We start from the raw sequence: 12270 nt of genomic DNA on the forward strand, positions 1-12270 counted from the left end.
TATGAAAAATAAACTTGCAATATTATAAAGAAAAATTATGATACATGACAAAATTACTATATAAAAAGGTAGGATAAATGATAAAATAAAATTATTTAACAATAATTAAGGGTGAGATTGAGAGAAAAAAATAAGGTAACGACGCGACCACACCAAATCGGTCGTTACATAAGGTGGCACATTTCGTCGTTACGTAACAACAGATTTAACGATACGATACAATAAAATTTAAGTAACAATCAAAGCAAACATCATATTGAAAGTAACAATACGATGAACAATAGGTAATAACCCATCCAAACAAGCTGTAAGTTTAAAGGGTGTTTCGTATTCATTTATTTGCAGTATAGTGTTGATGTTCTTTTAATTAAGACGGTCTTTAGAAAAATTTATAATATTTTAATTTTCTGTTGATATGTTTCCTTTGATATAGAGTGTTGATCGTTAAATTTTACATATGGGATTTAACGTCTAAAGCTTGTTCCTACAGAAGTCACAAGGAGTGGACAATTTTAGTATTTGGATTAAGTTATAGTAGAAATAGATTTCTTAACTGAAGAACATAAAGATCAACAATTGCAGTATTATCAGTCTCCAAAATAATAACATATACTAGGATTAAATGAAAAGGAACAACAAAAAAATCTATAGCTGTTGAGTTTCTCTTACCATAAGGGTCTCTTTGGGGGGGGGGGGTTAATATTAGTTTTACATAATTATATTTCTTTAGTATACCTTTTTTAACAATACCAAACTCAACATATATTATCATTCTCCAAGTAGTACATTAATTAAAAAGAACAATATCGAGTTAAAGTATGTCAATTAATTTTAAAAGGACTGAATTCCTGTCATATTGTAGAATAAATAATACTCTTATTCTACTCTTTTATTTTTTAAAATGATGCCGCGAGAGTCAAGCTTTTTAATCTTAGGTTAAGTTAATTTCAAAACAGAGATAAAAAATTATTTGATTGACATTTTGTGACATTCCTCGCGTAAAAGATATTGTTCAATATTCTTGCAATTCAGAACCGTAGTATCTAACCAATATACTCTATTTACAAAAAGAGCTTTGGATTATTTTATTTTTTGTGTGTAGAAGTCCTAAAATAATCATGCTTTCCTCCTATTTCTAACTCTCCATTGATACTTCCTTTTTAGTTTCTTGATTGGTTAATGCTCAAGAGCAAGGTGGGAAGTTCTTGGAGGGAAGGATGTCAGGGGTCTATTTAGAACCAGTCTCTCTACCCTAGGGTAGGGGTAAGGTCTGCGTACACACTACCCTCCACAGACCCCACTAAATGGAATTATACTGGGTTGTTGTTGTTGATTGGTTAATGCCCTCATCAACCTAACTATTTGTTGATAAGTTTTCTACCAAAAATAGAATTCTAAAACTAAATCAATATTAAATAAGAAGAAGTTGAACGCTTCTATTAAAAAATCACGATTTCATATTCTTTATGAAAAAGTATTTAACATGAATTATTAATTTAAACGTGTGGTGCTATAGGAAAAAGATACTTATTATCCTTGCGAGGTGAACTCTTCTAGATCTCTCTACGTTCTCCCGAAAGTTGTTTATGACTTAATATGTTTCTTTGAAAACTTTTATGGAATAAGAGAAGAAAAAATGATTGACAGTAGTACTATTTTTTTTAAAGAATAAATGTGCACTTTATTGATGTAGGTTAAATTATTACTGTTAATATATGTGATCAAGTTGTAAAATTTTAGTAAGATAGTACTTAGTTTTTATGGAATGAAAAAGAAAAAGAAGGATGACATTAAGTTTTCATTCTTTTTAATATCAATGTGCATTTTATTTGTTGTAGAGAGGCAAACAAGAGTTTGGATCTTGATGACCGAAGCGATAAAAAGTAACATATATCAAGAACCTCATTTTATTGGGTGTGACTAATATTATTCAGAAGATATTGAGTATTGAACCAATCATTATACTGTATCAATATTTATAGTATATAGTAACAATCGTTGAACTAAATGAATATAATATTGTGCTTATTTTGATGTCAACTGCTACTTTATTTAACTTTTATTGCTTGATGCGGTATATACGTGCAACACACGTACACTAAAACTAGTAATAATAATAATGTGACCAATTCATTTTAGATAAAGAAGTATGATCAGATAAACTCTTAAAAAAGAAGAAAAACTTTAAAAGCACAAAAAATAGAAAATATAAAATCGAAAAACTCATTAGTTTGATTTGATTAATAAATCAACTTACCCGATTTTGTTTTGATAAGCAAAAATTAACTCAAATATTCCTACTTCCTAGTTCCTATCTCTTGTTGCAAGTTGGAAAACGGCATAAAAGAGGGCCGGTCTTTCAATTGGGCCTTTAGATAACAGTTTCCAAGGAAATCAACCCGACCCACGTGGGACGCTACGAGCACAACTCCCTCAGCAAGTAAACCCAATTCCTTTCAAATTTCAGCGAACAAACACCGATTTCTCAGTTTAATCTTCTGATTGTTGGCTCTTTCTTCAATCGTTAATCATGGTGCTCGAGGTCAGTATCTTGCTCTTGTATTTCAATTTCAGTTCTATCTTTATAATGTTGTAGCAAATTAAAATTAGGGTTTATTCTGTTGACGTTTTTCTATCAGGCGACAATGATCTGCATCGACAATTCGGAGTGGATGCGAAACGGTGATTACTCGCCCAATAGATTTCAAGCTCTAGCTGATGCAGTTAATCTCATCTGTGGAGCCAAAACCCAGGTGTTCTATTTTTTTCTTCAAGCTATACTCTTTCTAGGGTTTTTGTTATGTATTGAGATGATCTATTTACCTTTTAGTGAAAAGCAATTGGGCTGTATTTTTACTGTTCTCTTTTTTGATGTGGGAACTCTTTGTGCAGTCTAATCCTGAGAATACAGTTGGAATTTTGACTATGGCCGGTAAAGGAGTTCGAGTGTTAGTCACTCCCACCAGCGATCTTGGAAAAATCTTAGCTTGCATGCACGGTAAGTCCCTATTCCCATATTGTGTTATTATTCTTGATAATTTCCTGCATTAAGGGCCATTATTATCACTTTTCTAGTTTTGTAAGTTTTTTTAGACCCTGTTTTTGGAAGATATTGGGGCTCTAGGTATTGATGTGACTAAAACCTGTGAGCACAGGGGATTCTTATTTATCAAAAAGGAAAAGAACTGGAATGCGGTAAGTTGAAGAGAGCTGAGATGGAGGGAGATCTTTTGAAATGGCTTTCTCTTAAAGAATTGAGATTGCTGCTATTGTTTATTTTTTTCACAAACTCTGTTTTGGGTGTAACACATCATATTTGAAGAGAGCATGTGTTAGGATTATGATAATATATCATTTGAGGTGCCAGCATAGCTGTTATTGCTTGTTTAACTTCTTTCCAAAGACTAAGGGGTTGTTGCAGTGGATTTGTTAGTGCTCAACTTCTTATTGTGCCAATCACTTGTTCTATGCCTTTTCAAAAAGGAAATATTGTAAATAAGGATGATAACTAACTAAAATAAAATAAGTTACTTGTGTACGTCTACTTAAATATTGGATATTTAGGTGTAATATTGAAGCTTCTTCATATTTCAAAGAAATTAAAGATGATCTGAGGGAAAAAAGATGACTGAGTCTTGGAGGGCGCTTTGAACCGCAACTAATGATGCTCCTACGCCTTCTCTGCCAGTATCCTCTGTCCTGCATTTACTGTACTGAAAAGAGGAAGCTTTGAAGTGCCAAGTAAAATGAAAGAACAAGATATATGGTGGATGGGCTGGAAGATGGAGATGATATGTCATTTATCTGTAAAGCATAATAGAGTATCAAATTAGGAGATTCAAGTAGGGCGCTAGGTCGGCCGTGAGCGTGATGGTCTGTTGGAAAATATTCTCCAAAATTTTTGCACAAAAAGACACATAATATAATTTACATTAATGTATTATTAATTTGATTTATCTATTAGCTTAACTTATTCAACTTGAGGAGAAGGTTACTCAGATAGTTTCAAAACCCATTTTGTGCTTGAGTTCTATGCTAATGCATGATAGAAGTATCTTTCAAGTCTTAGGGTGTTTGACAAACTTTTTGCCTTCTAATAAGCTTTTTTAGTTGCTGACCTGGCCTTGTTTCCCCTCATTCAGGATTAGAGATAGGTGGTGAGATGAATTTGGCTGCTGGTATCCAGGTAGCCCAGTTAGCTTTGAAGCATCGGCAAAACAAAAAGCAACAACAAAGGATCATTGTTTTTGCTGGCAGGTGATGTCCCTGTGCTTTTCTCTGTATTATCTTTGCTGCTGCAGTTTTTGATCATTCTATTAACATTTCACGTGTTTTCAGCCCTGTGAAATACGACAAGAAGGTCTTGGAGATGATTGGGAGAAAGTTAAAGAAGAATAGTGTAGCTCTTGATGTCGTTAATTTTGGTGAAAATGATGATGGGAAAGCTGAGAAGCTAGAGGCGCTAGTTGCTGCGGTTAATAACAACGAGAGCAGTCACATCATTCATGTTCCTGCTGGTCCTAATGCTCTCTCTGATGTGCTTATAAGGTAACCCATAATATGACCAACAACAACAACAACCCAGTATAATCCCACTTAGTGGGGTCTGGGGAGGGTAGTGTGTACGCAGACCTTAGCCCTACCCTAGGGTAGAGAGACTGTTTCCAAATAGACCCCCGGCATCCTTCCCTCCAAGAACTTCCCACCTTGCTCTTGGGGAGACTCGAACTCACAACCTCTCGGTTGGAAGTGGGGGTTGCTTGCAGTATAATATGACCATCATTCTCAAAAAAAAAAAAAAAGATTTCATAACATGTACTTGTGAATAGCAATTCTTTAATAAACTGTATCCCTCATCTGGCATTGGCAGTACTCCTATTTTCACTGGTGATGGTGAGGGTGGAAGTGGATTTGCAGCAGCAGCTGCAGCGGCTGCCGCTGGTGGAGTGTCTGGGTTTGACTTTGGTGTAGATCCTAATTTGGATCCTGAACTTGCTCTAGCACTCCGAGTTTCAATGGAGGAGGAAAGGGCGAGGCAAGAAGCAGCTGCAAAGAAGGCTGCAGACGAAACTGCTACACAAGAGAAAGGAGAAACTTCCCAGGATGTTACTATGGCTGAAAATGTCAATGCTGGAACTCCTGAACCCGAAAACAAGGCAACTGATCTGATGGTTTGTAATCTGTCATCTTCTTGTCTGATGCCTCCATTGAGTAAAAGCTTGAAAAGAAGAATAAAATGTTGCTCTTTCGAATGTAGTTAAATTTGTTTTTTCCTATCAATTAAGTTTGAGATGGGTTGGATTTATTGGCATTTTCCTGCTTTTTTGAGGGAACAAGGGGGGAAGGTGGGATGTGCAAGATTGTATTGGTTAACCAAACCGTGGATCCACATCAGTTTTCTATAATTGCATGTTATCCTCTGTTTTCTTGAGCTTTGTTCTGATAAGTTTTCTTGAGCCTTTTTAAATACCTTGGTAATTTTTGTTCCGGTATTGTAGTTTACCTCATTCACGCTTATGCCAGAGGATATTGTTTCCTGTGACTTGTGTTGAAATTTCTTTAATAAAAGTGAGTGTTAGCTTGAAGGCTTTGTAATGCTTGGCCTTTTGGAAGCCAAGATGAAACTAACACATGAATTATAATTGGATCTCTTGCAGGAAGATGAGAATGCCTTGTTACAGCAAGCCCTTGCAATGTCGATGGATGATGCTTCCTCTAATGTTGCTACACGAGACACTGATATGTCGGAAGCGGCTTCTGAAGATCAAGACTTGGCACTTGGTACGTTAGGATCTATGCAGGCTTAAATGGTTGCTTTGCTGGTATCCCATCACAATCTCATAGATATATAGTTGTAACCGTCAGCAAATGTACCTAATCACGATTAGTTCATGTCACAATACTTATTCCTTGTTTTCTTGCATATCTCATCATTTCTAGTATTTGTTCGATTTATAGACTATATGGTTAGTAGAATGTGCTTAACTAATCCTGCAATTGTGTGTGTATTTCTAAGAATCTCCTTGAAAACAATATTATTTTGAAAAAAATGAGTTTGAAGAAAGAGAGGAGCCCCCTTCCCCCTCCGGCCCAAAAGAAAAAAAAACCACCCATCTAATCTCCATTTGCTGTCCCTATATGAATGAATAGGATTGTATAGTGTCTATGAAGATAACATTTTCTGAAGAAATGCCTCTTAAGCATGTTTTATTTTCCTTTTCTTGTCCTAAAATGGTCCTTTGAATGTTAAAGGGGGTTGTACTAGACTCTGTTACTTAGGCTGTATATGGCATTGGCTTGCAATATCAAATTCCTCAATTATTACCTGCATATAATCCTTTGTAGTTATCTTATGAAGGTTCACTCTTAATTGGACACTCCTGATTTGTCTTAACTCTTCTGGTGCTTGCAGCTCTTCAATTGTCTGTGCAGGACAGCACAAATGATCAGTCAAGTCAGACAGATATGAGTAAGCTGTTGGCAGATCAATCTTTTGTGTCATCAATCCTTGCCTCAGTAAGTCTTCTATACGCAAAACTCTATTAGTATCACAGGGGAAAAGTATGTGCTTTTCTGAAAGATCACACCTCATATTCTTCTGTGACTTTCACTTAATTTTGCATTTGTTTGACAGCTTCCAGGCGTTGATCCAAATGATCCCTCAGTTAAAGATTTGCTTGCTTCCATGCAAGGCCAGTTGGAGGTGAGTTCATTAGGTTATTGATTACTTGATTATATCAAAGTGCTTGTTGGTTAAGTTTGGGTAGTGTCATGTATAATTTTCTTTTCTTGTTTATGCATCTATATTGGCACATTTGATGGACATTCTGTTCATAAAACCCTCGACCGCGTGCATACAATTTCTTCAATGTTGCAATTGAAGTGTTGTCAGAGGCTCGCTTGAGGCGCACTTGATCCATGGAACCAGGTGCAACATAGGCTTCGTGCTTCACGTTTTGCTTAGGTAGTGCTTCAGTGTAAACGCTATGGTGCTAAAGTTGTGTTATTAAAAGCCATTGCTTCGTAAACTGATGAATAAATGTGAAGAGTAGTTTATCATTTAATGAATGAAGCCATGCACTTCGGAGAAGTGTGCGCTTCAGGAGATGAGGCGCAAAGCCGACTGCACGACTACTCAGCTTTTACATTTGAGAAGACAGTATCCTAACAGATTCTTGGGGTTAATTTAATCTTTTCAAGTGGACTGAAGGAGCGAGGGATCGGGGATAAACGTGTCGAAAAGAGGAGAATCCTTCTGTATGTCGAATGATGCTATTCTTGATGCTTCTGCTTTCTTTCCTTTCCCTTCGTTTCATGTTCCTTGATCCAAATGCCTTTCAGCTTTTCGTGAATGGTCAGATAATCTTTCTAATGGAATGGAAGAAGCCAGGGATACGGCTCATTTTTTACCAGCATAGCATGTTTTCTGTTCATTTTTTACCAGCATAGCATGTTTTCTGTTCATTTTTTAATCGTAATTTAACGATGATCTAATTTGTCCTTGCAGAAGAAGGACGAGGACACGGACAAGGAACAGAAAGAAGAGAAGAAGTAATAATGCGTACAAGTATGTTCAGCTGAGGTATAATATTTTAGCGCTCTTCTTCGTGAAGAAAGCCTTTCGGAGACGCTCTGTGTTTTTTCCACGTTCTACTATTCTGCTGATATGAATGAAACTGTTAATCTTTGTAGGCAAAGAAGTTCAGATGGTAATGGGGTATGGGTGCTACTGAAATTGCTTATTGGAATGGGGCTTATTATGTCTGTGGAAAAGGACTGTATCGTGTTACAATTGAGGGATTCATTGAATCGTTCTTTCTTTAAAATATACTGTTATAAGATTATGAAACTCTTCATCTAGCTTGATTTGTGGCTTCCAGATGATTTGTATTTATTTCTCAAAGAAAGAAAGAACAGATCTGCCTAGCAAGTGTTCATCTTTGATTCGTAGTAAGACCCAACATTCAACTACATGGTTCTTTTTCTTCTTTAGGAGAATAATGAAGATAAACAAGAAACGTTAAATTAAAATATAAGGTTAGAGAAAAAAGAGGAGATACTCAACATTAGAGAATTTAGAGCAGATTTACGCCTCCATGATAAACTTTTCTAGTGCAGATCTGGGGTTGTCACAAACCTTTTATGCGCGCTCTTGTTGTCTTTTGATGGAAAACATAACAGATGCCGTGAAAAGAACATTTAATAAGTTAATTATCACTAGAAGCATAGCAATTTGTAGTAATTACGTCAAGAGAAATCAGAATTCGCTCCGTTGCTGCAATGAGCTTCGTAGAACAATTTATACTGATAATGACATCCATTTAATACCAGACCATCATGTGAAAAGAATCAAAATGCTCATTTTCTTTCCATCAGTCTGAAAAATCACTAGACACTAAAGAATCAAAATACTCATTTGAAAAATCTTGGACGCAAGTAACAATATAAAGAACAGATATGATTTGTTTAGACGCTAAAGATTTCCCGCATCCATTACAATTTACAAGTGTGAATTAGTGTAACGATGCGTGGGACATACAACTGATGCTGCTAGTCACTTGATCAGACTTGTGTATTTTTCCCTCTTAGCATAAAAACATAATTGGTCAATTTTTAAGAAAAATTTTCAGACTCCTAGCAGGAATAAGTAATTAACAAAAGTGGCAGCTAATTATCTACATTTCTAACATAAACATAATCAATTAATTAATGGACCTCTCAATCCCTCACATGTTCCGTTGCTTATTTTTAGTGGAAGTCCGAAAACTGCCAAAAAGTAATTAATGTGATAAGTTACTCCATTTAGCTGATTTATAGGGAACAAGATTGTACAACTATTAGACCACATTATTGTTCATTTTCTATTTCCTTTTTTCTTTTTCCTTTTTGGTTTTCCCTTTTAATTTATCTTTTTTATTAAGTGAAGAAAAACGACGAATTTCATATATGGGAACATGAGGTTTTCTTTACATGTTTATTTTTTTAATTTTTTGCATCTGATTCCTTTTATACTCCTAAAAATAATAAGTGTGTGTGTGTGTATATATAGTATATTATAGTTGTATAAATATTATTTATATAGTATACTACTTGTATATTACTATTATATTATATACATCGTATATAACTAATATATACATATAGATAATTATTTAAGATATTCATAGTGATATATGATGTATTTTGGGCATATAATAATTTTATGATTTAGTCTGCCGTATATTTATCGTATAAATTTATTATTAAAATATATTATTGTTGTATAACTATTATATATATATATATATATATATATATATATATATATATATATAATATGTACTTGTATATTACTATTGTAATACATCGTATATAAATGATATATCTATATTATATATCATAAACCCTGAAAAAATCAAAAAGGAAAACTAAATATACAAAGTATCTTCTTATACTTGTTGCTTACGTTTGTCCATTCCAGTTGCTATTGCAAGTATTAATACAAAAAGATGAAAATGCGAAAAGATGAATGAATTTACCTCTTAATATATATGAACTTTTTCTTATGCTCTAAATATCTATAAATATGATTAGAATATATTTAGAATACATTTTAGAATGGAATCAGTTCAAGTAGTATACTATATAAATAATATTTATACAACTATATATATGTGTGTGTGTGTGTGTGATTAGAATATATTTCAAGTGAAATGAAGAAAACAAGAGGAGAGAGGCGACTAAATTTAGGATATAACATAAGAGGAAATACTGTAACTGATTCCATGATTTGTGCCTCATTAATTATGGGCATAATTTATACGATATGCTAATATTGTAAAAAAAAAAAAAAAAACTGCCATATTTGGAATAAACAATGATATTATTTTTTTAAATATTTTTAAAAAAATGCTTAGCCGTGTAACTTTCTCTAAAAAATGATGGACTAATTTGGGCTCAGCTCAAATAGACCGATGAACTAAAATATGTGCAGCTCAATCCATCAATCTTTGGGCGGGTTTGGCGAGTTAGATGGGTTTGAGCTCAAATTGTCACCCTTATGAATAATCATCGAACTATAAAACAACCAATAAATAATGAATTTATCCCGTTATTCAAAAAATTATTTTGGAGTTAAAGCAATATGAACCATCATTCTCCTTCGATGTTAAGGTAATTCGAATATTAAATGCCCATCTATGAGAGCGGCATCCCCATTCCAACCTATTGATAATAACAATTTGTAAAGACTACAGTACTTAAAAATGGACCTGTTCATTTGGTTTGTCCTTTGGTAGCTATTCTACAGTTAATGCGTTTTCAACTGAGTATATACAAGGACGTCCTCATATTCTAGACATGAATGATCACCAAATTATGTGTACCTACAAAAATTTAACACCTCTGGTAGCAAGATCCAAATTAAACTTCTCCAATCATCTTCTCACTGCCCTAAAAGTATCTCCAGTAAGTAAACTAGATATTGGTATAAGAAATCGAAATAGGAATAAAGACATTAGGTACGTAATGTTCATGGAAGAACGGCGTTTTCATAATCCTCAAGACTCAAATTTTATCAGTATCTAGGTTTACGTATCATTATGAATCAATTATTAAATACAGTTATGCTAAGAGGGGATAGCGAGATTTTTACATTGTTGGTCATTAATAAAAAGCTATTTTAATAAAGAGCAGCACCTTTGATTTATTTCAAAAATGATAGATTTATTAACATTTATAGCATCTTCAAGATTGTTTACGTGCAAACAGGTTTTAAAGTTAAATAATGGTCTCAAATTAAGGCATTAGTTATCGTTATCAATTTATTCCCAATTCTCTCTCATAATTAAATTATCACTCATTCTCTTTCATCATAACAATATCCTTATATTGTACGTTTTATTACTCAAAAATTCGATAGGATTGGAAGAAGTGTAATTATAGGATTATAATATTCAAATTTATTTTAAAAAAAACCCAGATATATACTCACAAATAAACGTGTAAGGTATCAAATTATACATTTAATATTATATACCAGCAATTTTTGTAAATAAACTGTATAAATAAACATAGATGTGTATACATTATACCACTATTATATTATTTATATATACCAAATATGCTAATTAAATATGCAATATTCCAGAATTATTCCAAAAATATACCAGCAATATTTTTCGAAATAAAAATATATGTAAACACACACATATACATTATTCCTTTAGTATACCATTCATATAACAAAATATTTCTAATTAAAATACGAAAATACCAGGATTATCATAAATATATTGGTAATTATACCATTTTGTATAATTAATCTCATTTAGAAAGAAACGAGAAAAGGTTGTTGTTCCTCCTGTATTTGTAAAATAATGATTATGGAAATTGAAACGTTAGCTTATTAACGTAAATATAAATGATATAAATGAAACAAAAATTAATTTGAGCCCACTGAATTCACAGTGTTTCCTTAAGGAATTTAATCCCCTCCTAGTACCCAAGGTTATGGATTATTTCCTCTCAGGATAGAACGAATTACACACTGGTGTAGCAGTACTTCAAACCCCAATGTTTCAGCGAACACAAAGTTCGGCAGCAAATCACACTTACTGTTGCTTTCTTAGTAGTTTAAAACAATGCAGAACAAGGGAGGAGAAGTCAGAAATTCGTATGGAAAATCTGAGAGGAAGGAGTGCAAAGTATAGCTAACGTTGAGTTTTCGGTGAAGAGAAGATCAATTGCTCTCAAGTTTTCAGTGTGTCTTCAACAGGCTGCTTGCACCCTCTATTTATAGTGAAATTAGCTGCTAAAAATGGACCCGTTGCCACTCATGAAGTGGAGCACTTGGCCATGGTGGACAGAGCACCAGGCTGTTTACTAATGGAGCAATCAATATGGCAATGGTGGTTGGAGCACTACTCATGGTGGAATGAGCACTTGCTCATTAATATTCACGGATTGGAAAACATCCGTTACAAACACGGATAATATTATGTTAATATTCACTATTAACAAATAAATTTGGTCCAAAAAATTAATCAATCAATCGATCATTTGACCAAATCCAAATCCAAATCCAAATCCGAAGCCGAAGCTGTAGCCGAAGCCGAGCCGAGCGAGCGAGCGACGACAACGGCGCGAGGCTTGCCTTCTTCTTAACTCTTTAAGAGCTACATGAAGTGCATTTGTATATAAACCGACCAAACTCCTTTTCCTCAACCAATGAGGGACAATGTCTCATTAAAAGGAGAGGGAAACTTAAACTTTTACTCAAAATTTTCATTT

The 12270-nt window shown here is 33.8% G+C and overlaps 1 protein-coding gene across 1 annotated transcript; it reads left to right on the plus strand.

Annotated features, from left to right (window-relative positions):
• The first annotated feature begins 2330 nt into the window (after window positions 1–2330).
• On the plus strand, window positions 2331–7930 carry LOC107770355 (26S proteasome non-ATPase regulatory subunit 4 homolog). The gene is made up of 11 exons (XM_016589657.2): window positions 2331–2542; window positions 2640–2753; window positions 2893–2998; window positions 4143–4257; window positions 4339–4548; window positions 4871–5171; window positions 5658–5781; window positions 6413–6516; window positions 6635–6703; window positions 7508–7582; window positions 7693–7930. The coding sequence occupies exons 1-10, from the start codon at window positions 2531–2533 to the stop codon at window positions 7553–7555; spliced, it is 1203 nt and encodes a 400-aa protein (XP_016445143.2). The 5' UTR covers window positions 2331–2530; the 3' UTR covers window positions 7556–7582; window positions 7693–7930.
• Window positions 7931–12270: the final 4340 nt, after the last annotated feature.

The sequence above is a fragment of the Nicotiana tabacum genome, chromosome 3 (assembly GCF_000715075.1).
Source record: "Nicotiana tabacum cultivar K326 chromosome 3, ASM71507v2, whole genome shotgun sequence".
NCBI lineage: Eukaryota > Viridiplantae > Streptophyta > Magnoliopsida > Solanales > Solanaceae > Nicotiana > Nicotiana tabacum.